Source organism: Anarrhichthys ocellatus, unplaced genomic scaffold, assembly GCF_004355925.1.
Source record: "Anarrhichthys ocellatus isolate YVR2014 unplaced genomic scaffold, GSC_Weel_1.0 scaffold65, whole genome shotgun sequence".
Lineage (NCBI taxonomy): Eukaryota > Metazoa > Chordata > Actinopteri > Perciformes > Anarhichadidae > Anarrhichthys > Anarrhichthys ocellatus.
In genome coordinates, this window is record NW_022280095.1 from 1,325,989 (window position 1) to 1,352,959 (window position 26,971).

Below are 26,971 nucleotides of genomic sequence, written 5' to 3' on the forward strand. Positions count from 1 at the left end.
ACACACACACACACATTAATGCTCACAGTGCTGAGACAGCTGAGCTGGTGACAGCTGGGTTTGGTAATGGGACGTCTATATCCAGAAATCCAGGGAAAGGCGACTCAAAGCGGAGACGGGGGTCAGAGTTGTCGTCCCCCTAAACACACACACACAACCCAAACGACATGAATACTGAGAAGCAAAGCATTCCTCCATCCTCTACCCCCCCACCAGACTCTCAACCCTCCCTCCCTCTTTCCATAAAGCTTATTACCGCTGCAGCCTGTTTCACCACAACCAGGTATAACCTTTCATTCTCAGTCATTTAAAGTGTTGGTGTTGCTCTAGCCACCCTGTAATTGTACACTTGTTGAGAAGTGTTTTTTTTACGCTTTTAAATGGCACCAGAACTACAGCAATCTAGTAGCTTAACACCATATAGTGCACATGCATGGATTGCAAAAAAAAGAAGAGAAAATTCCTCCATAAATCAGACTTTTGCATTTGGAAATTGTATTTTTGCTTTTAAAAGGCAAGGTGGTATATAGTGTCTGTTTTTACGGCAGTATTACTGTATTTCTAATCTCAACTTGTGTATTTCACTTAGCAAGCTTTTCCCTTTATTCTTTCCCCTGTCTGGCTTTACTGTCAATCACAGGACCTTACCAATGTTTGTTGTGGGTGGCACAGAAGCAGTTTCAGGGCTCAATGAGTTGCTGCCAACTATCAACAGCCAATGCCAGACCTCTCAACCGCTGACGAACTATTGCAATCCTGAGCTGTTCCATCAAAGCACAAGAAACATGGCGGTATTGAGTGGCCGTTTTTTACTTGGAACTTCGTGACTTTTGGTCCTGTTTGGATTGGCCCACGGGTAGCTATGGCGTGCCCTACTGGATCTGCTAAATCCATTAGAGGGGACGGCCGGAGGAAAGGAGGAGGGACGGACATGGGAGGGATGGGGAGATAGTGAGGCCTGTTTAGAATTGGCACTGTATAAGGAAAATCTGTTCCTCACAACTGAGATACTACAGTGTGAACACACTCGCACACATCCTCAAACATATACTGTAGTACTTTAAATTGTTACATCCTATAGAAAACAATATGGTTTTCTATTATATGGTAACAGAACTTAAGAGTGGAGGCCCATGTATTTGAGGCTTTGAGGCTTGCACACACCAGAGGCAGATTATGGGGTCACAATGCCAGATAAAATGTGGCTGAGACTGCATGGAGCCCTCCGGGTCTGCACTGTCTGTCAATGCGGTCGCACAGAGATGATGTCACTGCTCGCATGCACATGTGTTGTGCAGGCGTACAAAGACCCGTGCAACCAGACAAACGGTTGAAGCTTGTTCTTTGTTGTATTTGACTTGTTTTTTGGATTTAAGATGTAAACTATTAGAAACGTAATTTATCATAATTAGCACAACATTATAAAGAGTGCCACTAGAGGGAGTGACTCAGGTGGTCTTTTCCACTGGCCATCTGTTCTGCCAGGAGCCTTTCAGCATGAGCAATATTTCAGCCCTTGCTCTCTCCATCCCTCATCAGCTTGTGTTTTTTACTGTAAACACAAGAGTATTACAGCACACGTCAAAAGGGAGATGATGTCATCCACCAACTGCTCATTGACAGTGACAGATTGCAGCCTTGCGATTTGTTCATCAATATAACCTTTCATTGACACTCAACTGAAGCAATGAGGGAGAGAGGATGTAAAAAGACTCGCATATAGACCGCACATTCTGGAATACTCCCTTTCCGACTTTTTGTTTTTCAATCATGAGTTTCTCCTACACAGCTCAGTGGCCCCTAAAGACAATAAAGCAGCCAGGCCAAAGCAAACTGTAATCACCCCTCAGAATGTTACTTGTTCTATTATGTCCTAAATCGAGTCTTTCCTTCTCTTTCCTTCTTTTTTCTGTGGTGTGTCAATGGCTGCATTATGGTAATTCAGGGTATCGTGGGTTCATCTCATCACAGTGGGGACCCCAAAGGCTCTGACTCTGAGTTTCCCTCCCAGCAGCAGAAAGGTTTCTTTTCATCATCACACCCCTATTTGTCTCTGTGCGACCTCCACTTTTTTCTATTTTCGTCCTTATTCAAGGCAGACAGTCCATAAACAGAAACACTCCAACTACTTTGACACACAGCAACCACAACAAAAGAAAGGCGGGTGTCCTTGCTCAGCTCAGCTTGCCTCTTTGCGTAGGAGTGAAGCAACTGTCCAGAGCAGCCGTCTGGACCAGATGTAGAGATCAGTGACCGGACCAGAGGGACCAGTATCAGTGTCTCTCTCTCTGTCCCACTGGAGCTATAGACTTTATTTATCTCTTTTCCTCGGAGGCCTCATAAACTACCGCAGGAGGTCAGGGTCGGTAGAAAGACCGGCGGGATGGATGATTGCAGGAGGATTCATTAGATATTGAATAATGTTTTTTATTTGCTCTATATATCATGCAAAAGTACTTCAGGAGCCTTGGAAATCTAAAATTAATTACGGAGTTGTATTCACTCAATAGCATGTGATCTGAATGTAACCTCACTCCGATGAACTATTGTCTATTAAAAAATAAACTGTTTCTCTTCCTTTGTATGAAATAGCTGACTCCCTTACAATCAGCCTGCAAAAAGGTCGGTCTGTGGTCTTTTTGTATTTGTGAGTGTGAATGCTACAATTCAACGTATGTGCAGATACTGCAGCCGGCAGCAAGCTGGCTTTCTCTCTAGAGGTGGAAGACATTCCTAAAGTTAACTGTCCAGACTATACATGCACTGGGGGAGTGATTGTCTCGGTGAATATGGCTGTCCAGCAAAGGCCAACAACCTCCATCGACAACTAGCGTCCTGCCTGCTACCGGACCTTTACCTGCACCACGCATTTATAGTTATAATGATTTGTACCAAACATTAGCCAATAGAGGCAGGACTCATTCACATTCCAGAGAGTTTAGGTGTTCAATGTAAAAGATTGTTAAAGCAGCATCCCTCTGGTCTCTTGGGCTTGATGAATGAGTTATGCTAGGGCTGGATGGCCCTCCTCATTGCAGGATGTTTTCAAGAGTCATACGCTCAATAAATCTTCCCTTGTAAATACGAGAGAAACATGCATAAACAGTTGGTCTCGTTTTGAACATAATCTAAATATTTGTGGACCTCATCAAGGGGTAAAATGAGCATCTATCTCGTGAGGGATAAGAGCGGCCATGCAGGTTCGATTTGTACTTTTTAGAATTTCACGTCAGTTTCCAAAAGTATGTGTGTCAAACCTGGGTCAAATAGCATTTGCAAATAATTATTAGTGTGTGTTTTAAGTTTCTGTAAGTACCATATGGTGGGTTAGCTGTAGGATAACTCAGGCAGTGTCAGTTGAGTTTTAGATAGCCTTTGAGCTGTTGTGATTGCCTTTCTTTCAGTCAATGTGCCAACTGATGAGGCAAGTCCACTCTTCAAAAGACTTTTTGGCAAAAAGTGTTTGACCCTGAAGTGTTGCATGCCTTTGTAGACAGTTACAATATGTATATCTGTTCATGATTAGATCCAGCTATGACTGATACGACTGATATAGCATTAGCATGAGGACGATATTATCTTTATGGATTTGTGCATGATTTAAAGTTTGGGGAACATAGAAGCTAAGCTTACAGACTTAAATGGCTGCTTTTCCCCTGCTGAAGCAGCCATAGACTTACTTTCTCATACATTCCATATATTGGTAAGTGTGTGCGTGTGTGTGTAAGCATTTTCTATCATAAAAGAAAATCTTTCAAAGGATCTTGCTGCCCATTTCAGTGTCTTTAATGTGTTTTTCTTTGGGATTTCAGTGTGTGACTGCTCTGGACACTTTAAAATGTTCTCACCCAGTGAATAAAACTTGTTATCCTTCAGATAAATATAGTTTATGATTCTGTTCTCAAGCCAATGTGGATCCTGGACAGATTTAGACTTCCATTTTCATGCTCTTTCAAATCTTCATGATCCAGCTGAAGAGTTCTTTCCAAAAATGTCCATTTAATGGGGGAAAATCTTCACATTCATCAGGCAGTGTCTTTAATATAGGTTGAGGATTGTAAAAGTGTTAGCACACTGTCATGTAAGGATTTAAGATACATACTCCACTGTGGAAAAAACGTTTTAATTTTATGCTAAGTGAATTTTCAAGATATTTTCAAATAGAGAATGAAAAAAAAGCTGTTCAATCGCTCAATCCACACATCATAAAATATATCGTTACTTAAAGAAATACATCTTTTCTCTGTCTGATATTTTTCTCTTTCTCTTTTTTTCTTTCCCCCAGGTGTAGCAGAACCCAACCATGCCGATAACAAGTAAAGGGTCAAGACGGAGGGCTTGGGTCAGCGGACCTTGTGTGTGTTCAAGTCTCTGGCGACAAAAGCCACTCTTTTATTTATGCATCCTCCTTGTTTTTGTTCAGTCTACAACTGTCCTTGGAGCACTGGAGCTCCAGCTGGATGAGGAACAGCCGGCTGGGACCATCGTAGGTGACATCAGCGCTGGGTTACCGCCTGGTGAAACTGGGGGTCTTTACTTCATCTCGGACCACGAGAGCACAGGTGTTAGCAATGATCTCAACATCGATGAAACCACAGGCATCATTACCACCGCACGCCGTCTGGACCGTGAGCAAAGGGATCACTATAGCTTCATCGCTGTGACAATGACAGGAGTCACTGTTGAGGTGTCGATCAGCATCAACGACATCAACGACCATGCACCTATGTTCCCCAAAAAGAAAGCTGTTCTTAAAATCCCTGAGCACACCGCAGTTGGGACAAGGTTTTCTCTGGAGCCTGCGACAGATGCAGACAAGGACCAGCTGACCACTCAAGGCTACGCTATTCGAGAGGGCAACGTAGGCCAGGCGTTCAGACTGGAGACCAAGAGAGCTTCTAACAAGGTGCTGTATCTAGACCTGGTGGTCAATGGACTTCTGGACAGGGAGAAACGCTCATTGTACACCCTGGTTCTGGAGGCCTTTGATGGGGGATCACCCAGAAGGATGGGATCCATGACCCTGGAAGTGACTGTGACGGACATCAACGATCACGCGCCGGTCTTCAATCAGACCAGATACCACGCTATTATCTCTGAAAGCCTCCCACAAGGCAGCAGCATCCTACAGGTTAGCTCGAGTCTTGTCAGTGTTCGGATAATGAGTCAATACTTCAATAACAGTTCTTTTGTCTGAAAATCCACATGGTCCATGGTCATTTTAATTTCAAAGACGTTCTTATCTTTTCAGGTGTTTGCAACAGATGAGGATGAGGGCGATAATGGTCTGGTTCTTTATGAAATCAACCGGCGTCAGAGTGACCCTGATCGCTCCTTTGTCATGGATATCAAGTCTGGGGTCATCACTTTGAATAGGCCCCTGGATTATGAACTGAAGAGGGTTCATGAACTGGTGGTCCAGGCCAGGGATAACGCCAGCCACCCTGAGGTAATTGCATTATTATTCATAAAAGTGCTTTAAGCATAAAGTGCCGTTAATGATGACAGGTAATATCTTGTTTTGTATAATATGTCTTCCTGAAGGGTCATTGTTACCAGGTTTTTTATTCAATTGATTGCTCAGTCCAACACTGACAAATTTCCTTTTTTGAAAAATAAAAGTAACATAAATAATGCAAATTTTTTCAGGTGACCAATGCGTTTGTGACCATTCATGTCCGTGACTTCAATGACAACCAGCCCACCATGACCATCATCTTCCTCAGTGAGGACGGCTCTCCGAGGATCTCCGAAGGGGCCCAACCAGGCCAGTACGTTGCTCGGATATCTGTCACAGACCCAGACTATGGAGAGTACGCCAACGTCAATGTGTCCCTTGAGGGGGGTGATGGGAAGTTTGCTCTCACAACCAAGGACAGCATCATCTACCTGATATATGTTGACCAGGTCTTGGACCGAGAGGAACGGGATTCTTATGATCTAAGAGTTATGGCCACCGACTCCGGCACACCTCCCCTCAGGGCGGAGTCATCGTTCACCATTCAGGTGACTGATGTCAATGACAACCCCCCTCTGTTCGACCAGCAGGCCTACAGACAGACTATTCCTGAGGTTGTCTATCCTGGCTCCTTTGTTCTCCAAGTGACTGCCAGGGACAAGGACCAGGGCCCCAATGGGGATGTTCGATATAGCCTGCTCAAGGGCAAAAACTCTCACTCTGATTGGTTTTCTATCGACACGGTCACTGGGATCATTACCACAGCGATGGCTCTGGATTTCGAATCAGAGCCAGCACCTAGTGTAACCGTTGTTGCAACAGATAGCGGCCGCCCGCCATTGTCTTCCACAGCAAAAGTGGACATTGTGCTGCAGGATGTTAACGATAACACACCTGTGTTCTCCATCAACGTCTACAATGCCTCCATCAAGGAGAACACCCCAGCTGGGACCTGCTTCCTAGAGGTAAGAGAACACCCTGAAGAAGTTTTCTCTGCAGCCTTCTTTCCTTCTCAATCTTTTTATCCAGCTCTCTGTCACTCTGCTCGTCTTTATTTTGTAGGAGACCTGCCGTTTTTGAATTCTCATAGTGCTATGTCTTGCACCATGTTGGCCACAACACTGTTGTTCTACTTATGCAGCCAAAACCAAGTATTCACTGCCTCCCCTGTCCTGTCATCTCTTTGTTCACTCTCTCTTTTCACTTTCCCCGTAAGCTCTCTCTGATTACTCCCCCGGCAAAAGCCTGGTTTATACATTAATACAAATGAGTCTGGAAATCAGTCATATCTGAAGGGGAAAGCAGTCTCAAAGTTTTATTTCAGAAAGGTTTGCTCTTGGAAGCCTTGTGATGTGATTCATAAAAACTGAGCTATGAGAGTGGGTACAATGATTTATAGGAGAAAAAAGAAACGGAGAGAGAGGGGCAGGGAGGCAGACTTCACCTGCATTCCTGACTCTACTGTGAGGAGATTTACTCTGTGCCGGCATGTCCTCTCGCTCACCTCATCTGGTTGCCGTGGTAACCAAGCCATCAGCGTAGGGTGAGCCCTCGGTATCGTGCGGCAGCTCGGCTGTCTCGCTTTTATCTAGATTCCAGCAGGTCTTATGTATGAGGAGGACCTCTCCCGAGAAATGAAAGAAAGGATGACTGGCTGTTTGTCTTCCAGCAAGGTCTTAACTTTGCATCAGGCACTGTTTAGACTGTTTTTACAGGTTGGTTTTACACCCTCTGCCGTGAAGCTGATGACATTTCAGCATTTCTGCTTCTCAGCATTTTAAAGAGTGCCTACTGCTAAAACCAAAACATGCAGTGGCTTTAATAATAGGTTTTGGACCCCTAAAGATACCAGCCGAACTGGAATTAGAAAAATACCGGTAGTTGAATACATGTAGCATGTATTTGGAAAGAGTAACTAGTTGGTATTCTGTGGAAACTTGCATATGGGCCTCCTGGGAAGACAGTAGATGAGGGAAGTAAGGGAACGTCATGAAGGGGAGGGATATGAGATGCAGATTAATTAAAAAGGAAAAAGAGAGATGGAATAACCTGAGAAAGGATTGAGAAAAGAAAAAAGCAATACGGATATATACAGCCTTCATGTGATTCATTTCCGATTTGTCTTTACAATCACAGATACAGCCTGTCTGTTGCTGAATTATTGAACCCTGTAATTTGCTCCTAATTAGGCTGCTCTGTTGAATTACTTTATCTCTCAACCGACTGAATGAACCCCCTGGACCTCGATTCCAGTTGCTGCAACAGTTCAACCATTAGTCGTTTCTTTAATCTTACCCTGCAGTTATTTTGGCAGTAGGTGCAGGCGTAATCCCACGCCAGACACCACGGGTGGTTTTGATGCCAAAGTGAGTGACTAAGGCTTGAATTGCTCATTCCGGCACGTTCCTCAAGATCCAGGCAAGAGTCCGCCCACAGGGGCCTGCGAGTAAACTTTTTTTTCTGGGCCAATGAAATATGTGTCCACACAGACAGGACACACTCACGCAAATGATGTTATACCTGACATCATACCCTAATGGATGTCGTTCCAGGTCTGTTCTGTATTTTCTCCTTTTGCCTGCCAACCGGCTGTCGAGATTGTGGAGCAATTGGTATTTTACTCTGTCAAGAAAGTGACAATGTGAAGAATTGGGTCAGCTGGTCCAGTAGACCCCGTCTACATTTTTGTGTGATGTTATTTGGCACCGGCCATCAAGTTGTGAGGGTTCGTCACGTTCCCAACTGAGTCGAGGCGAAGGCAGAATGTTCTCAGAATTTAACCAATATTTACAATAGATAACAATCACTTCACTGTTTGACTTTAGGAATTATTATACTGGACTGACTGGCTCTGTTTGAATTTGTATAAATATAGGGGAAAATCAGCAAATCTTTAAAATCTAAACAAGGAAATATGTTATCAGATGAAATGTTTCATGAAATGGGACACATACACACATAAGGTAAGGGGTAGTTTTCTTTTCTGCCAAAACTAGTCTTCCCTAAACTCTCTTTTTCTTTTCTCACATTCTCTCGGTTTCTGTTTTTGCTACTTATTTGCTCAGTTTGTCTTTTTTGGTATCTTTCTCTTGATGTCTCTCTTGATTTCTCTCAGTCTCCACTCACAAATACACACACATACAAGCAGCAATAGTGTGTAGGATGTTTCTTATCAGTTGGGCTACTAAAGTAATCTGTAATGTGCTGCACTGTTTATGTAGCCGCGACACAAAGGAGTTATTTATTTCTTGGTTTCCCTGCTTTCCTCTTTCCCCGCTTCCTTAAAGTATTTCCCAGGCAGGAGAGGTTATGGTGCCTCTGTGTGTGTGTGTGTGTGTGTGTGTGTGTGTGTGTGTGTGTGTGTTTGTATGCACATCCATCTGATTCAGGTTCATATCCTGAGAAGGTAAGGGTCATGAGAACAGCGTGAATTGTGGCTGATGATGAAAAGTGACAAGCATATTTTAGAGAGGAGCATTTTCATTGTTTAAAAACTCTTATTCGCGTGCAAATATTGCTGGAATCATCTGATCTGTGTGGGGCCTATTTGAATGCCCCTGAGTTGATCAGTTTTCTTTTTCTCTTTTTCTTGTATAATCTGTGTTGTTTTTTTTAGAGACAAATAGTATTTCCCTCCTGTGTGGGCCTTGCAGAGTTTCTGTCAAATCCAATGACATGCTCACATCTAGCGTGATCTCACAAGCAGCGACATGCACGCTCTTGTCAAGCCTCAAAGTACCAACAGACATCAACAGATGAGATGCAAGCTAGAAGACACATTGATTAAAGAACAAAGAAAACTCAGCTCAAATGGATCAATAGTACAAATGAAATAAAGGGACCATGACGAAGGACAAATTAAATAGTTGAGAACAAGACGGCAAAACAGAAGACAAAGTTTACATGCGTGTGTATATCTACGTATAGGCATTCCTGTATGTCATATCTGTGTTTGTGTACTTGTACACTTTTAAAGCCAGTAACTCACTTTCAGCAGGTGATGCATCTCCCCGGTGAGTTTCACCATGTGGTTTCCTGGTCAAGCTCGTTAAACAACACTTAATCATCTCAACAGAGGCACAGATGTGCTCAGCTGGGAGATGTACAAATCTGTAGAGAATAGCTTGCTGGCATTGCCGTACAACAGTGTAATGGTGCTGTTGGTAGATGACATTTTGACATCATGCTATAAAAATGAATAATTTTCAGAATCAAAAAGAAATAAGGTGGTGAATTAAGGTGAATGATGAATAAAACCTGGAAGCCGTGCTGGAGGCCCATGAGTTCTTTACGCCCCACAGTATAAAATGCTGGACAGAATGAGAAAAACACTGACGACTTTGCTGTTCGTACATTCTTGCTAGCACTGGAGGTAAAATTAAATCCAGAGGGATTTTCCCTAAAGCAACATGAATATGCCCCTGATTATGATATAGCTTGCAAATAAAGTGACATTCGGACCTGAGATTAAGGGGTGCAGGAATATCCAAAATAGAAACGGTGCATCCTCTGGGGAGGAATTACAACCTTACCATTAAATCACAGCTGCCCACTGCAAATTTCTTCCGAAATCTGGGTCTTTGTGATGCTCTGCCATTCACCAAACAGCTTGTCAAGGGGACATTTTAACCTCATGGCGGCGATTTCCTTCTCACCAGTCAAATGTGGCCAAATCTTGCTCTGGACTACATTTTTCTGACAGACAGACATATTATTTCACCTACTGAGCAGACCTTGTGGGTAGTCAGGTAAAACAAGAACAGAGAGTCACACAAGAACATTTAAGTGTGAGTGTAGTGTGAAGGCGACTGAAATAGAGCAAAAACATATCGGAAAGGAGAGGTTTCTTTTGACAGGTGGAGTTAGTCCTCCTGAACTTCCCGCTAAACCACTTAAACAAACACAGCACGTCTGCCTGTCAAAGCAATCAGCAATGTTGGTATGAAGTCCGAAGTCTGGAACCCCGCGGCTAAAGTCTCTACGGCTCTATAAGGAAATACTAATCATATTTAAAACACATATTCACGCATGCACACTGAGACTAATCACATTTGATCAACCAATAGACCCAGAGATATTTGGTGACAGCCTGGAAACAGGAAGGTGTTCTTCTTAAGCCTCCTGTAACACCGGACCAGTCTCCTGCTGGTGTCGCACTGAATCTGACCCCTGCGAAAACCAGACCGAACCTTAGCTTCCATTTCGAACTTTCACGCTCTCCTACAGCCCAGACTCACAGTACACACACTCTATTTTTTATTAAGCTTGAAAATGTGAGGGGGGGGGGGGTACGATGAAATTTATCGTCCGCTTGATGTCTTCCTTCAATGCTTGTTCTCGAACAGTGGCAGCTGTGCCTTAATACGGCCGCGCTCTGTTGAAACTTTATCTTGTGTGTTTTAATTAATCTGTCAGTGTGTTTAATTTGCTAGCATCAATAGCTGCGGGAAGAAAGGCTGCAGGTTGGAGCGATCACTTGTCAACACATGCCTCAGTTGCATCTAACAGGTGATCAGCGCTGACAAATGGTTGGGTTCGCGCACAAACAGACACCAGCGAGATCCAAGAATTTGGTCAATCGTTTCATGCTGTTAACAGCTGGCCCGTGTTCTGACACACTTACTCTCTCTCTCTCTGGTTCTGTATTTCTGTCTCTGTCTCCCACTCTCCCCTGCCGACTCACACATCTCTCAGCTGCCAGTGAAGTTGACAGGATGTGTGTGATGAGGGATCAGGATGGTGTGTCGGCCATGCGAACTATTCTCATAGCATCCATCGACACGTACTGTGAATTCATCACCTGTTTGCTACTGGAAGCTCAGAAGCCATGAACGAAATCCATCTTGGTTTTACGCTCATGCGCTAAACTTTCTACATAATGAGGTGGGCTTTTATTTGATAACTGCATGATGGTAATGCCCGTCTTAAAAGAACAGTTGGTCTGAATTTATGAGAGTGTTTTTAGAAATATCTCCGTTACAATCCTTGAGATCTTATATGAACCTCCATGTTACCTGCAAATACCTGCAAATGAAGAGACATGATACAGGTCTTGGTGAATCTACCAACACTGAAACTGTATAGTCTTTTATCACATTAGTGCAAATCTATAACAGTTCAGCACCCAGATTCTCTTATCAGACAGATTTCATTTTTCAGCTCTTTGATGGGTGTTGGATTCTGGGCCAAGTTGAATAAATCATGATTTTGTCTTTCCTTTTCCCCCTCAGAAGCAGTAGTTTGATTCCATATCACTAGCTGTTGGCATATGCTGTGTTTTAACCCTATCAGAGTGTTCATTCAAGTGTGATCTGACTGGCCGAAGCCTCTAGAGAGAATGGCCTCACGCCTCATTAAGCCCAATACTCCGTACCATATGGCAATGAGGGCTTTTCTTCTCTCCCTCTCTTTCTTTCGGTCTCTCTCTTGTCTGACTGGTTTTTATTCCATTTCTTCATCTCATCTGTTAGTGAGTATCTCAATTTCCATTCTTTCTTTCTTTTTTTTCTTAACTTTTTACCTCATGTCTCGTGGGCTTTTACCCTCGAGGCTCCTGTACTGATCTCAACTTTATCTGTGCCTATTTTAAAGGAATCAATCTTCCATCAGCGAGTGAGACTCAAGTATGGAAACAGTTTCTTTCTTTGTCTCTCTCTGCATCAGTGGACTATTTTAAAGATAAGCATTTCAGTACTACACAATAATGCATCAGTTTCACTTCTCATGGGACTTTTACTTACTTTACTTTTGTGATTTCTCACACCTAACGGTGAAATATTGAAATTGCTTCTTTTGTTTGACCAAATATCCCAAATCCAAAGATATTCTATTTAAAAAATCCATAGACCTAAGCAAGTAAACATTATTGGCTCACATGTGCAAGAGGAAAGAAGAGTTCCTGAATATCCACAAAAATAAAAAAATGTGTAAAGAAAATAATTGCGTTAATTGAAAAGTTTAGTGCAGCACGTGTCTTTCCACAGTCTGAAAGTGACGTGGCGGACACGTTCAGCTTTAGCGGGAACACAGTCGAGATAGCTCCTCAGTGGAACACACTGATATCAAACAGCTGCAGGCACAGGATCCTCCATATACAACACAGACAAAGCTGAAGCCATTCACACACACATGCACACATTTTCTATCTGTCTCTTCTCTCCAGCCTTTATCTCCCTATCCCAGCTCTCCTGGGCTGCTTTTGCATTGTGTTTCTTTTTCAAACTTATCTGACGTCCAGACGTCTTCTCTATCTCTGTCTGGGCCACCATTTTGTCAGTCAGTGTCATCTCTTATTGCTTCTCACTCCTACACTGGAGCTTGAGAGTGAAAGGAACAAACTCACAGGCACACACCCACACACACACAGACAGACTCACATATTGTGGTTGAACTCAAAAAATGCACACACACACGAACACAAGTAAGCAGCAGGTGATCCTTAGGCTTTCCATAGTTCATTTGGTCACACTAATCTAATTTCATAACACACTGAGTTAAGTTGGTGTACATTTAGATGCTTCCTGTATTTCTCTAGATTGTATTTGCTTTGGGAGAGGTTCTGCAGTTTGAAACAGCAGGTGGTCGATAAGTTAGGGGTAAAGGGCGGTACAAGCACTTGTTTCCCAGTGTATCAGATTCTGTCATTTCTGCTTTACAGAGATACGCGTTGGATTTGAAGTCACAGTTGGGTGTGACCAAGACATTTCTCTTTGAGCGCAGAGTTTCTGTGGCAGTGGGCTCAAAATATGAATGTTTCAAGTCGTTAAATCATTGTTTCTTTGTTGTTATTTGCTTGCGCTACTCGAGGACATGCCTTGTTTGTGCGTCTATGCGTGTGGTTGTCAGAGCTGTTAACTGGCTGATTCTGCTCCTCTCGTGTTGTGTCTGTCTCAGCTCTCTCCATGCTGTTTATTTTCATCTCAGGGGACAAAGACTGAGCGGCTCCAGATATTTGTTTTCTCAAATGAATCCTCCATTTTAATCATCTCACTTGTCCTCTTCGACTTCCTTCTCACCTCAGAAACTCAAACGTGGAGATGCTGAGAGAAGCAGAGAGGGAAACATTAGTATTCCACATCTAGCATAGCGTTTGCTTTGCCAAAATACACAGTGTTTTTTAAATAATGGCACCGACTTACAAAAAGCATTTTATGTCCAGTGTGGTCCGCATCACGCTTTCTTTACATCTCCCAGATGCATTTCTGTGATGCGTGCACCTCATATTGTCTTTTCTTCAAGCTTCAGCTTTTATAAGATTAGTTCTCACCATGAGTTGTCTATTAAAGGTTAGAGCAGCACCAGAAAGAATGAAAGAAAGTTTCCACTCCCAGGGTGGAATCTTTTACAAGAGAATCTCTTACTACTTCCCACCTGCCCAGTCTACCCTCCACCGATCCCCATTTCTCCCTTGTTTTTGACTGCCGTCTGTTCCACTGAGCTGTACTGTACGTTGGCTGAAGTGATGCATTTAACTGGAAATATATATGACTAAACACCTTTCGATGTAAGTGCATAAATCTAATTAAATGCATGTACAGAGAAGAACAGAAGTACAGGATGAAACCCTGACGCATGAGCTTTAGGGATGAAAAACACCAAAAGCTCGGAGACTTATTTCCATTGTGGGCCATCGTGCATGTGAGCGCGCATGTGTGTTTGTGGTCGCTGGCTGCGGTGTGTCAGAGAGGATTGGAAGGACTGCTGGAGTGGAAATAACTTTACTGTTTGTATGGGCAACTGCTGTGATTTGTTTCATTGAACTGTACAAACCTTGAGCCGCAAGGGCTACGGGATGATTACTGACGAAGTGATGACAATGGCTGGATAGGTGATCAGAAAGGGGATGAAAATGTTGGAACAGAAAATCATATGTAAAAATAAATAAAAATCTATTTTGATTGTTACCTTTTTCTTGTTCCCAAACTCCTGTCTCTTTCCTTGAGCAGGAGCAGTCCCATATTCAGGCACGCTCTGGAGGTTCCTCCTGTAGTCTTCTGGACTCAGTGAACCCGTCCATGCAAGATAAGCAGAATATTAATTTAACAAGCAGCCTTGAAATGAGGAATGAACCTCTTTTTTTTCCGTTTAAATTGACAACCTAACTTAGTGTGGCTTTTAGAAGCTGTGCTTTAAAAGCTGTGCTTAATACAGACACATCATTTCTCTATTTGGGCCAAGATCTATCATTTCAGCACAAATATCTACAATATTCTTTTGAATGAACACAAGCTGCAATATAAGGAAAGCTCCATTAACACTAATAATATACCTATAAATACATGCCTCTGAGTTTGCCGTTTATCAATAATGGCCTTGATTATTTCTCTAAGCTCTTGAGTTTAAACATCTTGACAAGACGTGCGGCCTTCATACTCTGGTCGTTTAAAAATTAGGCTTCAGGCAACTCTCAGCTGCTTTCAGGGTGGTCTATCTTTTTCTGACCAACCATACTGTAACTCGTAAGTTACGGAGTTAAGGAAAAGGAATTCTCCATCTTTCCTGTCACTGTGCCCTTCAGTATTCAAACCCTGCTATTTGGACAAAGCTCTTGTAAGAACTATGACAGAATTTCTTTTTCTTTTTCGTAGCATGTCCTGCAGTCAGATCATGCAAGGTGTTTGTGTTGGAGTCGTGTAAGGACTCTAAATTGAATCTCTCTGACATGAAACAGTAGTCGCTCTGTGTTATTTTAACCTCACACTGAGTACATTTACAGTACAAGCCTTTGGCCTGGGCGATAGGTGTTGGCTGAGGTTATGTAAATCATCTGATTTGGATTGAGTTCTGTCTTGCTGTTGCAAGTGATTTAACTTTTACAGTAAGGATGTGTCAGATTTAATGTCAATTTAGGAGAACCAACGTTTCTGGTGCATGTGGCCCAAATTCCGCTCTGTGGTTTTGGATCAGATTTACTGTGGCCTAACACACCCTGGTGCACAGTGTGCAGTCGAGGAAGTTCTTTAAACTACTTGGACTAAATCTCTTGGTTTTGAAATAACAGAATTCAGCAGTAAAAGTGCTACTAGATGATGTTCTCAAGTCAAAGTGCACAGCCATGAGACAAACAGGCAGAAGAGACGTACGTGACTGTAACAAGTCGACAGAGAGGGATTGCTGTCACAAGTCTGGATCTTTGGAGCAATCAAACACTCGGCTCTCTTTGCTTGAAGATGTTTGCTGTGCTCCTACAAAAAGGCATCAAAGGAACTGACAACAAGAGAGAATTGCACCAGCCATCTCTGAATGTCAACATCTGGTGTTGTAGCTGCTGTCACTCACCACAGCTTAATGTTTTCACATCACGGCTCAGCAGAGCGGGACTGGTGTGGAAAGTGGGAGCAGTTGGTTGGTAGGGAAGATGAAAACATTTTTTTATTGGATCTGATATCCTACTCATCCATTTTCATACAGGGGAGAGGAAGAATATTTGTTGGTTCATGTCTTAATAAGGAAGGTTAAGCAAGAATGGTATTTGCTTTGTGATTCATCTGAAATACATTTTCTCAACACCAACTAAACCTCATAAATAGATAAAATCCACAAATTAAAGACCTATCACAAGTGATGCAACTAAAATAAGACCTCGTGTGGAGCATTGGAATAGGTTAGTTAGTGTTTTGAATGGCAGTAGGGGCAGCTGAAAGCAAAGTCTACAGTTGAATGAAGTGTTGTATCTTTTGTATGGTGTGTGGAAGAAGGATTGTAAACAGAGACAGGCTATAGTTGTGTCTGTGTCTGCTAATGATGGTATAAACCATTCCCCTCTCAGGGCTGTGTCAGCCTGGATTGTTAATGGAGAAACCCAGTTATGTTGGTGATGCACCGTCTCTCTGTAGCTTAACTCTGTAACTTGGCCAGCCTTCTACTCCCTGTAAGGGAATATCAATTTAGAAAAACGCTGGGGCTTTCTGATGTTGTCAAGGGGTTTTCACTCACACAAACACACATATATACATGCATACTGGTAAATTCCTACACCACTTGAGGGCCGTTGAATGTATTTTGTGCCCCGCTCCAGGGGACGATTATAGAAGAGCTGCTTGATTGCAAGAATCTTGGAGAGCCGGATCTGCTGCTCTAATACCGGATACAAGAGCTAATGTGAATCCATCGAATTGCTATTTTCTTCTCCTTTGTTTCTTATCGAAAGAACGGTTCTTTCAAGTCAGATGGAGAGACTGAGATCACAGGAAGTGCAGAACAGATGAAACTGCTTAGTTTGTGAATAACGTGTAATGCAATGTACACTAAACACTCTGTGTTGTGATGAAGCATGCAGTGATGATAATGAATTGCAAGTGTCTGATCTTGGCTGATCAAAATCGTATACCTTGTAATGCAGTTGTCTTTACCTGCATTGTATAACCTTTTTTTTTACAATACATTGCAATATCCAAACGTTATTTTCATCAGATATTTTCAGCTTTTAGCTTCTGTTGCTACGTTTAGAAAGAAAAAAAAAACCTTGTGCTCCGCATGATCGTTTTTGAACAGCAGACGCAACAATTCTTTTAATCAACAATTCTTCTTTTTGCTGTTTTCTTTTGTCGTCTTCACTCATGGTAGAGGTAAATGTAGAGATTTAATCAAGACACTCGTTAGTTTTGTTTTGTTTATATATGATTTTAATAAATGCTATTGTTAGATTTATCGCCTGTTATTGATGTTTTTTATTTAAGATTTGTCATGAAAACTGTTAGACTTTTTATTTTCTGTCAAGCAGTAAAACTAGTTTATACTGTATATTATAGTGCACCCTGGTTGGCCTAATTGCCTTATTACATTGCATTGCATAATTTTCAATGTGATGGTGACTGATGCTACAACAAACAAGCAATGACATCAGAATACCATATCGATGCTATGCGGATCACCAAGTAGTTAAATACAGTCTGTTTACACACACATATACTTCCAATCATGTAAAATCTGGAATGGAGAAGGATTTTATTTCTCTAATGAAGAGCTGAATATGTGGATGATTTATAGTAAAGACACGAAGAGCTCTGGAAAGATCAGGTCTCTGCACATGTAAGGCAGCGAGCGAGAGGGTATGAAATAGAAAGAAGAGGTAGTGATGAAAGGCGGAGAGCATGTGGTGTGAAAGCATGAATGCAGGATGCAGCCGAGGTGCTGATGGTTACCATGACAATGAGAGACGTGGAAGGGGGGGCAGGGGAGGTGGGGCCGAGCCAATTCATCACCGCTTCCTCTTGTGTGTGTGTGTGTGTGTGTGTGACTTCACCTCTATCTATCCGAGTGCGCCCTTGAAACAGGCTATTTCTCTCTCTGACTCCTTGCCTGCACACACATTTACACATATAGTTATAAAAAAGAAGAGCAGTGCATTGGTGGAATTGGACGGGGAGCTGACAGGTAGTCAGCAGACCAGCGGTGCAGGTCATCTAACACAGCATTCTCCACACAGAGTTAAAAATGACCAATACTTCGTTTCAATGCCACAAGGATGCACCGGAAATGCTATTGATTAGATGATAACGGCTCCAAGGAGGGGGCTCTATCTGTCTTTGCAAATCAGAACGCCCCGATGAGTGCAGATTTGGACTGTGTGTGTGTGTGTGTGTGTGTTTTTGTCTGCAGGGGAGTAATCTTCCATCCAGAGGTATTTTTCATGGCTGTCAGGGGGAGAGTGGGGTCATGTTATTGTACCTGGGAACGGAGAGGAGCAGGCAGACAGTCTTCATATGAACACTCACCCATGTGAAGGATGATCGCCATTACTTCATACAGATAGCATGTGCGTGCGTGCGTGCGTGCGTGCATGTATGTGATGGGGGAAGTGTGATGGCTTTCAAAGGGCTGGAGCCATCATTCAGCGGTAGCCATGGTAACGGGATTCTCAGGACCACATAGAGGGAAAAGAGAGAGGGGGGGTCGGGAGAATTATGGGGAGTGGTGATGGCGTCTGTAAAGCGATGATGTAGATCTGCGGCCTCATACAACCAAACTACAATGCATGTTGTTTGTTCTGGCCACATGACAGATCATAGTAAAAATGTAACTGAAAGGAGACCTCAAAAGGATTTATTACAAATGTATCAGAAAGAAATTACAGACACACAAGATAGCTACAAACTACACTGAATTGATGCTGCTGGGCTCATATGTAAGATACATACATAGAAAGGCAATTACTCCAGATTCAACTTGTGAAATCAAAGCTTAAATCTGTACACAGAATTACTTACAACACCTTTTTTAAGGTGGGTTTTTTACGCCAAAAACCATATAAACTTCTTTTTTAATATACCTCTGAGGAAACAGCCTAATACTGTGCAGCTCTCCTTGTGTCGGAAAACGTTTTGTTTGTGTGGCATCATTTCAAGCACATTTGCAAGACAGATAATGTGTGTGTACGTGCGTAAGCACTCAGCTTGCTTTCCCCAACACCTAAAGTGTGACTCTCTTAATGTGAGGTTAACGATCCTCAGCCAGCTGAAAAGAGACACCACGTGCGGGTTTTATTTGCATCACCTTTAAATCCCTGCGGTCTGCCGCTGCTTTGAGGTAAACTGAGGTAATGCTTACCCACAACTGTAAATACTCACATGCATGAGCCAGATTGACTGGCACAGCAGTAGGTTTGGCCTAGTGGTTTGAATTAGCAGAAAAGTAAATTTGACTTGTTTAAGTCCATTCTGTTCTTGTCTGCTTTTACTCGCGGCTTCTTTTCTTTTCTTGCTTATCTAAATAAAACTGACGGTTCAGGTTCGCTCCAGCTTTTTAGACTCCTGCATCCACAATACTTACCCTTCTGTCTCTTTCAATTCAGCAGAGAATCTGGACAAGCACACACACTTACACACACAGTATACACAGCCTCCAACTGTGGCTCTAAATGGAGCCCTTTGTTTTCTTAATTGTCAAATTAAACATGTCACTCTATTTGAATGGGACACGCATACGCCAGCTGCCAGCTCACCCAATTGAGAAATGGGGGGGGGGGGGGGGGGGTTAGCCTTTTTTCATTAAAGACACAAACCCCTCCCCCCCCCCCCAAAAAAAACTACTTGAACATGCTTGAAAAATCTCTTTTTCACACACACACACACACACACATACACACACAAACACAAATGAGGAGAGAATGAGGAAAAGTCGGTGCAATCTTTTGTCTGTCACAGAGTGCGGCTAGATGGACAACCCCCCTCATCTGGTAACAATCACCTCACAGGCTGCCTCAGTCTCTTGCTTTTGTGTGTGTGTGTGTGTGTGTGTGTGTGTGTTTTAGCATGTGCAGTGTCCACGAGCATTTAGATGTTACGACCAGCATGTGTATGAGTATGTGTCTGTGTGTGTTTATGTGTGTGTTTCTAACCCCAGAGTGCCACTAGAAAGCCCCATCTATCCCAACCCTGTCTGGGAAATATGAAGGAGGAGTAGGGAGGGACCTGCCTCCAAAATGGAAAAACTACAAGAGCGGGCGCTTTCTCTTTTTCCTTTTTCCTTTTTTCTTCCTGCGGGTGATTATTCTTTTATATTTATTTGCCCAGCAGACGTCCTGCTCTCAGTCCAATCAAACATCCTCCATTTTACACATTAGTCTGGCCTTTCTTCCAGCTGCCGCTCTCTCACAGTGGAGTTGATGTGAACCCTGTAGCAGTGTCCGGGCTGCCCGCAGCTCCGAACAATGCACACCTATATTTCACGCTGCAGGAGCAATTCTCCTGCTTGTTCCTTGATGAATGCTGCAAGATGTTTTGTAGAGGAAGGATCATTTAGCTTAATTAATGTCCTCCTGCTGCACGGCCCCAAAGACACATAATTAAGTCTCAAATTCAGAGCCGTCTCTATTGGTTTAGGATTCAACGGAGCGAGGACTTGAACCTTGGCTGGAAGTCTAATCAGTACCTCATTTAGTATTTCTGAGGCAGGTGTAGGTTCTCTATTGGAAAGATTGTGCAGGGAGTTAAAGAAAATCTTGTGGTAAAACAAGACAAATAAATCACAGAATCTGGCAAAGGTGATTAGTCAAAGACTTTAAGCCACGTCCCTCAGTTAAATGTACGTTTATTCTAAAAACAAAACAGGTTGTCCTATTTTTGGAAGAAAAGCTTTCTATTTCCCTAACCGCCGTCTTTCACGTCATCTATTTTTGGTTTCAGTCGTGGCTCCAATAGGCCTACCACTCATTCTGTGCACTGTGTAGTAAAGTGATCTGGCTTTTTCTTCCCCTTGCCATTTCATCCCGGTGATTTAGAGGACTGTAGTCAGGTCCATATTCTCACAAGGGTAGGTTTGATGAATAAGCCTTCTTCTGGCACAGCTCTCTGGGCGTCTGAGAGTGCCTGTGTGAGCTTCGCTTCTCTCTTTCGACTTACATCAGCGAGGCATGATATACACCAGAGAGCATTTGGCTGAAATCCTAAATGAGATACATTGAGTCGCCAGGGAAACAGATCAAATGCGTGAGTCTCTTCGGTGTGGTGGGGGGGGGGGTAAAATATGCAGGACAAAAGGTTAAATCCTGATCCACTCCAAGTTGAAAATGTAACTTTGAGCTTTTAAAATATTCAAACCAAGATAAAAAGCACAAACGCTTACCCAAGAGAAAGAGAAAGAGAAGAGGAATGAGAGACGAAAATGAGATGGACAGGCGTGCAGGTGGACTGGCAAACTCATATTCAGTTATGCACACGATTTCACAGTCTTTCTGTTTCAATATATTGGGGAAGGAGGTTAACGCGATGCTGGTGGTCTGTGTAGTGCATGCTTAGTTTCCCATTAATGTCGCGGTGTTTCACGTTGCCCACTGCAACACACACACACACACACACACACTTACACGAGCACACACTCGAACTGAGCATCCAACAGAGATCTACAGCCAAAATAGAGGAGAGCTGAGGCAATTATACACCTAATAAATCACTCATTCACTCATTTTTGTATGTATGCCCCAACTGTGCACACTCCCCCTACACTCCTGACCTTTACACACACACACACACACACACACACACACATTCATACACATGAAGACACACATATGCATGCAGGCTCACAGATACAGATGCTTGTATAATCATGTTCATTCAGAGGTCACCTTGGCAGGAGTGAGCACATGTAATAAAACACACACTTATTTGATGTCTGACAGCTTGCTTATTAAGTGACTTAAATGTGGAACCAAGAATGGCACAGCTCAGTCTCCGTCGTCTTGTCGGCTTTGTCCCCATGATGAGACAGACTCCTTCAGATTCCACTGTTGGGTGGAGCGATGTAGGGGGGGGGATCTGAGACCTGGATCAGGGGCATACATTTACTGCCTGGTTTAGCCATCAGTCTCTCCCACTTTTGGAAACCTACAGTAGACGAGGGGTGGCGTTTCTCCCTGTGTCCCCGCACTAAGCCAGAGGTTGGGCTCAGCTGGGCCAAACAGGATGACTGTGTCAGATGTACTGGGGTCTCTCAGGTGTGAGAGGCAAAGGTACATTTACATCCCAACACCTGTGACAGAATTACAGCTGACAGCTCCATCCTCGAGGCTTGGCTGCAACTTCCACTCAAATTCATATTCCTGTTGGGCAAACAGGGACACATTCCAGTATATGTGAGAACAAATATGTGGACGAATGCAAAGCAAAGTTTTGAGTTTAGTGTCAACTTGGGGTTATGGGTTATGACATAGCATGTAGGGTATAAGATACTACATTTGATATCAGATAGTTTGCTTGACATTTTACCTGACATTGCGCTTTGTATTCATGGAAGATATGGAGACAACTCGTTCCTGGCTCCACATTTACGAGTGCAAAATGTGGCTAGCAATTACAATTATATTTGTGATCGCTAATATAATTACTGTGGGTAGACTGTTCATTTTGTATTTGGTTCATTTGTTTGTTTTGGTCCTTGGCTTGATCCTCATAGAGTATTAACAGATGTAGATAAAGTCTTCCAATATGGCGCCCCAGTCATTCCAATGAAAGTGGCTTATGGGGGCATAAAAAGTTTTTCTGGCTTTGGCACGTTAGGGACCATAGCACATGCACATTATAATCCTTTATGGCTGAGGTCATTCAATCTCTGCAGACATGAATGGCACAAAACTGATATGACTACATAGGTTTTCCATTTGTATTGCACCTGACTGCTACCTTGATGGTACAAAGAGTTCTTTCTTTTGGGGAATCAGGTGGAGAGATAACAGCAGTGGGTCTACTGGAACCATCCTCCTATACTGTGTTGTTGTTCTAACCTGGGACTGAAATACAAGAGACAAAATGTTCCTCATCTGATTGTGGACCCCTCCGTGGTCCCTCAAGCTACCCTTGTGGTGTCTGGACTCCAGTTTGGGAACCACTGCTCAAGACTGAACGCCACCTAGGAGAGAAATAGGAGGTAGGAGTCAGGTTTGGTTAGCCAGCAGACCACAGAGCCAGGACAGAGGTAATGTGAGACGCAGGCTATAGCAGACCTATGGAAACAGAGAGACGTCCGTTTATAGTCCAGCTTTAGAGATTTAATCTGCGCTATTAAGATGGCCAGCGCCGTCCCTCTGCTGGTCCTCTCTTATGGGAATTTTCAAAGAGATCTATCACTGTGATTTACTGTGAACAGTTCTCAAATAGTCCACACTCTCTGTCTCCGTCTCTTGGTCTGCTCTTTTTCCTCTTTTTGCTCTTCTCCCTTGCTTTGTCTGTGTAATCATACCTATGCTGTGAGCTAAACATACGCATGCATGAGTTCAATATGAAACCACCATATACAGTACAGTATGTAGTGTGTTTACACATGCAGTAAACCTCAGGGACTCTGTGTACACACATGGGTCTGTGTTGTATTTCCCTCTGAGGTTATGGTCAGAATCTCAAGTAACCCACCCCTCCCTGTTTTTAACTTCGGTGCCCCCCTCTACCTCACTCCAATGTCCTGGTCAATTACAGCTACTATAATCACTTGAGGAACCTCCCCTCCTTCCCCCCCCCCCCCCCCACCCTCCCTTCTCACTTCATCTCCTTAGATCATTTTGGTCATGGTAAAGTTGGCAGTGTAGCATGAATGTCGGCTGCATATCAACTCAGAGTGCAGCATATCTGCTTTGGCACTTGTTTTGTAATGCTGGTACTTCACTATTCTGCTAATCATTTCCATACACAACATCCATTTCCCACTCGTCAAGATTTGAATTAGTCGCCAGTGGTTTATTGTCAATGAGAAAAGAAATCCCTTTCAAGTAAAAAAAACTAATTTGTGATAAGTGGCTGAATATTTTGGTCATTTTTGTCCCATTTTCTCTTTTTTTGCCTTTTCACTCGCACACTTGGAAGCAATCACACGCAGCCACACAAAGACTCCCACATGTTCCATCACTCTGTTACTGTTCTTGTATTGAATGGTGGGGAAAAAGTGAATTATCAACAATGATCTCAACACTGTAGCAGGGTATTCTCCATCTGGCATACGGTTTAATACTGACCACCTCCAGGGTGAGTCAGCTGTGAGGGAAGTCTAATTACTGGTCTGAATTTGCTGCAAGTGACTGCTCCAGGGATGTGGAGGAACAAGGTCAAGGAGATGAGAGCACTTTGATGGTAGAAAACTTGTGCTCACAAAGTAATATTTCCCCAGTTTCTTTGGTCTTGGTTTGTTCCATCCCCCTCATGTCAATCTATTTGTCTGTCTGTCTCATCCTCTCAATCCTCTCTCCCCTGAGGGATTGATTTTGCAGATGTATGTAAATATCCACATATGTGTGTCTGCTTTATCCATCCATCTAATTGGGTTAAGGCCTGGGCCCAGGGCAGAGACTGGGGTGAGAGCTGGGACCGAGGACCGCTACTCACGTGAGGTGGTGATTGCGGACCCTAAGCCATCTGTCAGCCCTGTCTCTCACACATAATGTGTACACACACAGATGCAGAAGTAGATTGAGGGCGACTCCAACCTCTGAGACAATACTCATGTTACATTATGCTGCCATTCACTGGAAAAACTTTGGTCATTTTCTTGAAACAAGACATTACACGGTCATTTGTGTGCTGATTAGGTTTCATGGCCGTAATGCCTGTGTAAACTCATTTTGTAGAGGATGTCATGCATCGGCATCGGTTACATTTTTACTCTCTCAAGTACTAGTTGGTGGCTTTCATGTGTCATCAGTGTTAAGATGAACATGCAGCAATTTGAAGGCCGCTCATGGTGTTAACAGAGGAATAACAAGTGTAAGAAAAATAAGCAAAAAAGATAAAAGAAAGCCGAGATTTGACACTTAACATTAAGTGTTTCCCATGCTTTGAGAAGATGAACATGTGCTTGTGTTTCTGAGTCCTTCCTTGAGGGCTTCACAGGGTCACAAAGGTTAAGAGGGTTGCAGTAAAGTCCATAGATTTGGGAAATGTGGAATGTGGACTTGGACATTAGCAGCGAAAGGGGTTGCACACACTCTGCTCATTCACTTACTTCCCCTAAAACTCCACAGGTTAAAGGAACATTCTGATGTGATACAACCTGGGCATTGTTTTCATAGTTCTATGCTCCCTTTGTTTTCTTTTATATAAATAGCTAACCTGAGGGATTGTTGATAACCTGTCTGATCTGTTGTGTCTCTCGCCTTGTCAGACTCAGTCGCTGCAATGTCAGCATGTTGGTATTTCTTAGCAATTGCTTAGGTGAACAGAAATGATGGCAAAAACAAATAAAATCTTGTCCTCTCCCTCTGCCCAGCTTCCCACAGAGCAGAGATCAATTTCCTTAGTCATAAACGCAGCCTCTATCAGGTTACTCCTGTCATAAAGTTGTACTCATGTTCAGGCCTAGCCTCCTGTCACTCAGTTGTCATTTAACACCCATAGTAACCTGAGGTCAGCTCCACTTCCGCACAGTTGGTTGCATTTGAAGTTACCTGAAGTATACATGTGTGTGCAGTCCATACACTAAGTGTATGAGCACCACCATGTTTGGGTTTGACTTCATCTTGTCTATAAACATAAAAGTAAATCATGTGGAGCCTGGGCCGAGTGGAGTGTTTGTAAGTGTGCAGGAGGGTGGAACAGCAGTGGTTTAAGGTAATCTCTCATGTCAGCAGTTGTTGAATGGGAAGCCAGCGTTTGAGCGGAGTAATGGTTTATATGTAAACAAATAATACAAAATCTCCTTGAATCTATGTTTGTGTGTATTCCCGTAAATAGTCTTGTGAGGACAAAAAAACCATGTTTTTGCTGTTATTGCCTGTGACGAAAACAAGCATTATTGATGAGATGGTGAAACTGATATACGGTTTATCTTCTTATCCAAATATGAATCGATTGCCATTCAAAGATCCATGTAAACAAACTGAGAAAGAGTTTTAGGCTAAATTGCTCTGACATTTACAATCTCTCTTCCCTGTCTCTCTCTTTCTCTTCATACAAACACTGGTGTAGAGTGACTGATTGGGTAGTTTATAATGCTGACTGGCTCTCTAGTGTTACCCCCACCCCCTCCACACACACACACACATATACAATCCCTCCCTCACCACGCGAGGTTGTGTTTCAGTCTGTCGCTTTAATATTTTATGCCCCTTGTAGCGCCAGTGCTAAAAGATTTACAGGCCTATTGATCATGTGCTGGTATGAAGGGGCAGTTTAGAAGACCACCCTCCCAAAACCAGACACAAGCCATCAAAGCACCGACCCCGTGTGTTTATACCATGTCTCCTCTTGCTGTAGCATCTGTCTGTTTTATTCAGGGTGCATCCGCATCGCAGTGTATGTGTGTGTGTAGCTCTAACCTTGGCAAGTACCAGGATTACTCCGCATCTCTCTGAACTCAACCACTCTGGAAATCATTACCTGGAATTGCTTGTGCTTCAAAGACGTCGCTCACTCCCAAACTCTGATGACGATACAACCCCGTTGAGCTCCTCCTGGCTCTGTGTTGTGTGAGCTGATAGGAGGGGCTAGACTTCTGGTGTTTGAAGAGAGGGTTTTCTGTCACAAAAGTTAAGCATCCTTGTGTCCTAAAAGTTTGATTGCAGAAAACAAAAGCCTTCGTTTTTACATGTGCATGTGCAGGATTGTTTGTGCCAAAATTCAAAATCCTCTGTTGAAGTCAAAGTGGTGTAACATTACTGTTTCGTATTTCATTCCTTCACTTCTACGCCCCATGCTGAGGAAGGGCCTGTGAATTGAAAGTTTTAAAAACTGTAGGTCCTCAAACAACCTTGTAGATCCTCTGAATAAATGACTGACGAGTCCAAGAATATCACACGCTGTGAGAAGATGTTATATAGTATGCTATATGTTACCAACAGAGAAATCAAAGCTTTTTCCCATAGGTATATTGAACTCAGAGGTAGCGATTTATTTAATTTACTCTTTCCTCGGATAGCAAGACAAAGAGGGAACAAGGGATTGAAAAACAGCTGCATTCATCAAGATTGATCCAAGATTCATTCCCTGGGAATGTGGCCTTGAATGGAGCCAATATATGTTGCTAGTTGCGAGTGGTACTTAAATATATATTTGTTGTGGTATGAGAGGACATTTAAATTTTGTCAAATGTGCT

At 43.0% G+C, this 26,971-nt stretch overlaps 1 protein-coding gene across 1 annotated transcript in view; it reads left to right on the forward strand.

The window, feature by feature from the left end:
* Positions 1–26,971, forward strand: part of dchs1b (dachsous cadherin-related 1b) — a 77,962-nt gene that overhangs the window by 8,902 nt on the left and 42,089 nt on the right. The window contains exons 2-4 of the mRNA XM_031872537.1: positions 4,286–5,131; positions 5,252–5,449; positions 5,650–6,423. Coding sequence (XP_031728397.1) covers positions 4,304–5,131; positions 5,252–5,449; positions 5,650–6,423 — 1,800 coding nt within the window. The 5' untranslated portion in view covers positions 4,286–4,303. The remainder of the gene's footprint in view (positions 1–4,285; positions 5,132–5,251; positions 5,450–5,649; positions 6,424–26,971) is intronic.